Source organism: Nanorana parkeri, unplaced genomic scaffold, assembly GCF_000935625.1.
Source record: "Nanorana parkeri isolate BGI_ZX_2015 unplaced genomic scaffold, ASM93562v1 scaffold799, whole genome shotgun sequence".
Taxonomy (NCBI): domain Eukaryota; kingdom Metazoa; phylum Chordata; class Amphibia; order Anura; family Dicroglossidae; genus Nanorana; species Nanorana parkeri.
In genome coordinates this window covers 101,766-107,619 of record NW_017307067.1, presented here as the reverse complement: position 1 = coordinate 107,619, position 5,854 = coordinate 101,766, and the positions used below count along the sequence as shown (strand labels likewise).

The 5,854-nt window shown below is 51.0% G+C and overlaps 1 protein-coding gene across 2 annotated transcripts in view; it reads left to right on the top strand.

Annotated features, from left to right (window-relative positions):
* Positions 1–4,404: 4,404 nt before the first annotated feature.
* Positions 4,405–5,854, top strand: part of ZDHHC20 (zinc finger DHHC-type containing 20) — a 61,559-nt gene continuing 60,109 nt past the window's right edge. For both annotated transcript variants that reach the window (XM_018564950.1, XM_018564949.1), the window contains exon 1: positions 4,405–4,572. In XM_018564950.1, the coding sequence (XP_018420452.1) occupies positions 4,455–4,572 (118 nt within the window). In that variant the 5' untranslated portion in view covers positions 4,405–4,454. The remainder of the gene's footprint in view (positions 4,573–5,854) is intronic.

Genomic DNA, 5,854 nt, shown 5'->3' with positions numbered 1-5,854 from the left:
GGAACTGGTGCTGGGGGACAATGCAGGAACTGGTGCTGTGGGACAATGCAGAAACTGGTGCTGTGGGACAATGCAGAAACTGGTACTGGGGGACAATGCAGGAACTGGTGCTGGGGGACAATGCAGAAACTGGCGCTGGGGGGACAATGCAGAAACTGGCACTGGGGGACAATGCAGAAACTGGCGCTGGGGGGCAATGCAGAAACTGGCGCTGGGGGGACAATGCAGAAACTGGCACTGGGGGACAATGCAGAAACTGGCGCTGGGGGGCAATGCAGAAACTGGCGCTGGGGGGACAATGCAGAAACTGGCACTGGGGGACAATGCAGAAACTGGCGCTGGGGGGCAATGCAGAAACTGGCGCTGGGGGGACAATGCAGAAACTGGCACTGGGGGACAATGCAGAAACTGGCGCTGGGGGGCAATGCAGAAACTGGCGCTGGGGGGACAATGCAGAAACTGGCACTGGGGGACAATGCAGAAACTGGCGCTGGGGGGCAATGCAGAAACTGGCGCTGGGGGGACAATGCAGAAACTGGCACTGGGGGACAATGCAGAAACTGGCGCTGGGGGGCAATGCAGAAACTGGCGCTGGGGGGACAATGCAGAAACTGGCACTGGGGGACAATGCAGAAACTGGCGCTGGGGGGCAATGCAGAAACTGGCGCTGGGGGGACAATGCAGAAACTGGCACTGGGGGACAATGCAGAAACTGGCGCTGGGGGGCAATGCAGAAACTGGCGCTGGGGGGACAATGCAGAAACTGGCACTGGGGGACAATGCAGAAACTGGCGCTGGGGGGCAATGCAGAAACTGGCGCTGGGGGGACAATGCAGAAACTGGCACTGGGGGACAATGCAGAAACTGGCGCTGGGGGGCAATGCAGAAACTGGCGCTGGGGGGACAATGCAGAAACTGGCACTGGGGGACAATGCAGAAACTGGCGCTGGGGGGCAATGCAGAAACTGGCGCTGGGGGGACAATGCAGAAACTGGCACTGGGGGACAATGCAGAAACTGGCGCTGGGGGGCAATGCAGAAACTGGCGCTGGGGGGACAATGCAGAAACTGGCACTGGGGGACAATGCAGAAACTGGCGCTGGGGGGCAATGCAGAAACTGGCGCTGGGGGGACAATGCAGAAACTGGCACTGGGGGACAATGCAGAAACTGGCGCTGGGGGGCAATGCAGAAACTGGCGCTGGGGGGACAATGCAGAAACTGGCACTGGGGGACAATGCAGAAACTGGCGCTGGGGGGCAATGCAGAAACTGGCGCTGGGGGGACAATGCAGAAACTGGCACTGGGGGACAATGCAGAAACTGGCGCTGGGGGGCAATGCAGAAACTGGCGCTGGGGGGACAATGCAGAAACTGGCACTGGGGGACAATGCAGAAACTGGCGCTGGGGGGCAATGCAGAAACTGGCGCTGGGGGGACAATGCAGAAACTGGTACTGGGGGACAATGCAGAAACTGGTGCTGGGGGACAATGCAGAGTCTGCAGACTAAGGACATCTAGTGGTGGAGGAGCAGTACTGCAGCCAAGGATTGCAGGTGAGTGGTGCAGCAAAAGCTGCTTTTTGTTTTGATCTATTAATGGGTTGGAGTTCTACTTATAAAATACCTTCACTTATACAGGCCTGTACATTGGACCTATAGGAGGGACGCTTGAGGTTGGTGGAGGGATCTGGCTGCAAAATAGCATTTCTTCAAATGAGGACCACTTGGAATCTATGGGAATAAGCATACAGCATGGGGGGGGGGTTAGACTTCTCTATTCCTAGTGATAAATCAGAGCTAGGTTCTCATCATCACCACCACAAGTTGTTCTTCCATCTGGGATCTGAAGCTGGCTCACAGTCATTAACAGTGACAGTTATATTCTGTGATGTGTCCCTTTTATGAAGACACTTACATACGCATGATGATTAAAGGTTCATATCGGGCGCAGGAAACAAATGTTAGTGTAAGGACTTACCTGAATGATGTCTCCTTATCCGATCTTCTTCTTTCCTGTAGTTCTTAGGAGTCCCTCCAGCGCTGGTGCGGGTCTCTGATCCAGCGCTGACTCCTGTGTCCTCCTCCTCTCATGTCCCATGGTGTCTGTGCGGGTGCGCGCTGCTACATAGACTCACCTTGTTTCTCTCCTCGTCTCCCGCCTGAAGATCTGTACTGCGCATGCTCCCGCCCCATCATCCTTTGCAGCCGCCCGAGACTCTTCAGATGTTCGGGTGTTTCTGCATCTATCTACTGCTCGCTAGCAATAAATACAGTGTATACAAAACACCGCTGAAGGCTTATTAACCCTTTAAGGCCACCCATTGAAAATAACAGGCTGCCAATACACTGAAACGTCCTGACAATCCCACATGACGCAAAGTTTTTAGCGCAAATTGAAACTGAAATGTATCGCAACCAGGGATAATAAGTCATTTCAGGGAGGTGCCCTCTGTTAACCCCCCCTCCTTCTACACAGGGGCAGTGCAAGAAGAAGGAAAAGAGCACCCTCCTAAAATGATTGCAGATGGCAAAGACGCTAATGCTGCCTTTGCTATCTGCTGTTTTCTTTAGTATTCTGGCAGCTGCCACCGTCAGAATAAAAAAAAACAGCATAGGAATGAATAGCTAGATTGCTATTGGCTATTTCACTTTGCAATAGCCAATAGCAAACTGGCTATTGGACCCGCCCTCTTCTGCTCTCAGTCAACAGAGGAGGACCTGAGGGAGAACTTCATGTCCTCCTCTGCTGATTGACAGCAGCAGAGGGCGGGTCCAACAGCTAGTCTTCTATTGCCTCTTGCAAAGTGAAATAGCCAATAGCAGCCTGGCTATTCATTTCTATGCTGTTTTTTTAATATTTTTTCCTGACTGACTGACGGCGGCTCCGATGTCAGAAAAAAACAAAACCCAGACAGCAGGGAAAGGGTTACTGTGCTAGATGGAGCAGAGTAAACGTTTCCGGGAGAACATGTTCCTCTCCCTGGTGTCCGGGAACCGCTATCTATGTCTGCACAACACAGCCATGAAATACAAAAATAACACCAAAATGTACAAATGGCGGGAAGGATGAGGAAGGAGGTTTTATACTCAGGGTGACCTAAGAGCTAATACTTATCGTCTAATGTACGTGTACTTCACCTGACATGTATGAATGAAGGCTGCATCCTGCTTGTAGGCTTCATTCACACAGAAGCTGCTGAAAGCACTTCCAATACACAGGACACGCCATCACCATGACAGCCCTGCGGAGTACACCGGGAGAGCATGTCATTTGTGTATAACCGTATGTATTGCATGTGTACCCTGTATGTAATGTGCATATATCCTTGTATGCAGTCTGCATGTATCCTATATGTAGTCTGCGGTTATCCTGTATGTAACCTGTGTATATCCTGTATGTAGTCTGTGTGTATCCTGAATGTAACCTGTATGTAGTCTGTGTGTATCATGAATGTAACCTGTATGTAGTCTGTGTGTATCCTGAATGTAACCTGTATGTAATGTGTATATATCCTGTATGTAGTCTGCATGTATCCTTTATGTAACCTGTGTATAGCCTGTATGTAGTCTGCGTGTATCCTGTATGTAAGGTGTGAATATCCTGTATGTAGTCTGCATGTATCGTTTATGTAACTTATGTGTAACCTGTATGTAGTCTGTGCGCATACCCTGTATGTAGTCTGAATGTATTCTGTATGTAACTTATGTGTATCCTGTAGGTAACCTCTGTATACCCTGGAATTAGTCTGTGTGTATCCTGTACTGTATGTAACCTCTGTGTATCATTTATGTAACCTGTGTGTATCCTGTATGTAACCTGTGTGTATTCTGTATGTAACCTCTGTGTAATCTATATGTAACGTGTGGGTAACCTGTGTGTAACCTGTATGTATACTGTGTGTAGCGTGTGTATCCAGCATGTAACCTGTGTGTAGCCTGTATGTATACTGCGTGTAGCCTGTATGTATACTGCGAGTATCCTGTATGTATACTGTGTGTAACATGTGTGTATCCAGCATGTAACCTGTGTGTAGTCTGTATGTATACTGCGTGTAGCCTGTATGTATACTGCGAGTATCCTGTATGTAACCTGTGTGTAGTCTGCCTGTAACCTGTATGTAGTCAGTGTCTTCAGGAGCTGACAGCTCTCTTTATACATTAGCCAAAACCTTGCCCATCCCAAAGAGTCTGAACTTCTCATCCATAACAGAGGAGCAGAGCCGCCCTTCATCTCCCCAGTGACATGTGACCCCATTGATGTGTGCTGGGATGTCCCCCTCCTCCCCGGCCCGTGTGTATATTCCCGGGCCAGCCTGCCCTCCACACTCCCAGTTCCCCCATGACGTGGCGTGGGCAATGACGTCACCGGGCGGGAGTGGTCAGGGAATCACTTTGCCCCTGGCCCCGCCCCCTCCAGTGACAGTAGCTGCTCGGCACCGGCAGCGGCGGGAGGTCATGGCTCCGGCTCACGTCCTGCGCTGCTGCCAGCGGGTGGTCGGCTGGATCCCGGTGCTGTTCATCACGCTGGTCGTCTGCTGGTCCTACTACGCCTACGTGCTGGAGCTGTGTGTGTGTGAGTACTGCGCTTCCTGCCCGCCGCCGCACCGACATCCGCCCGTGGTCACCCCGGTACACAGGGCGCTCCTGACACTGTGTGTGTGTACAGTGTATGCTGTGTGTGTGTACAGTGTATGCTGTGTGTGTGTGTACAGTGTATGCTGTGTGTGTGTGTACAGTGTATGCTGTGTGTGTGTACAGTGTATGTTGTGCTGTGTGTGTACAGTGTATGTTGTCCTGTGTGTGTGTGTACAGTGTATAATGTGCTGTGTGTGTACACTGCATGATTGCCTGTGTGTGTACAGTGTATGATTCCATGTGTGTGTACAGTGTCTCCCCCCGGGGTGCTCACGGTGCTGGAGGATGCTGTGTGTGTACATACTATTGGTACATATTTCATGTGACTGATCAGTGTGAGGATGTCAGGTATTCGATATGAGGGAAAAACAATTGTCTTTACTCCAAGTACACACACTGGGCTGACTTACTAAAGGAGTTGAGGATCTTCACTCCATCAAATGTGTGAATGTTGTGTGAAAAGCATCTGCACATGAGCTGGTATTCAAAGTAAATGTATTTTTCACACATTGGATAACTGAAGTGAACATTCACAGATTTTGTGGAGTGCAGATCCTCCACTCCTCCAGTAAATCAGCTTGGTTGTGAGGTCAGAGGCAGGCAAAGCTGTGATGAAACTAAAAATCCCATCATGCCTCTGTCTGTGGGAGTTGTGGCTGTCGGAGTGGTGCAATGCCTCATGGGACTTGTAGTTGCCCACCCCTGGTGCAGGTTGTTGTGTTGGGCAGACGTGTCTGGGGATGATTTTGGCCATACGAGGCTCTTGCTGGTCCGGTGACATTTCTCGAGCATTGTACAGGGGCCCCAGTGGTCCTGGAGTGATCTGGAGCTCCATCGGCGAGATTTCACCTCACTTCCTGTTCTGATGACAAGTTTCACCAGACAGGAAGTGAGGGAAAATCTTCAGCAGGGACACAGACCTGACAGGGTTCTCGTCTTCCTCTACTCCTCTTAAGAGCTAGTTCACACCATCCTCGGCCCGATTGTGGCTGGGACACACTGGATGGCATTGCGGCCGGCTCACTTTGTTGTGGGACGGGAGGAGTTGTGGCGGTGCATTAAACTCAATGATCGGCCACAAGGGAACGCATAAAAAACGCTGCACTATTTTTTCTGACTGGAACGCAGGCATTGATGTGCCATGCGTTCCTGTGCAGCTGATCGCATTGCGGCCAGAGGGCGTGGCTGCAGGGCCATTGAGGTCAATGAACCGCCACCCC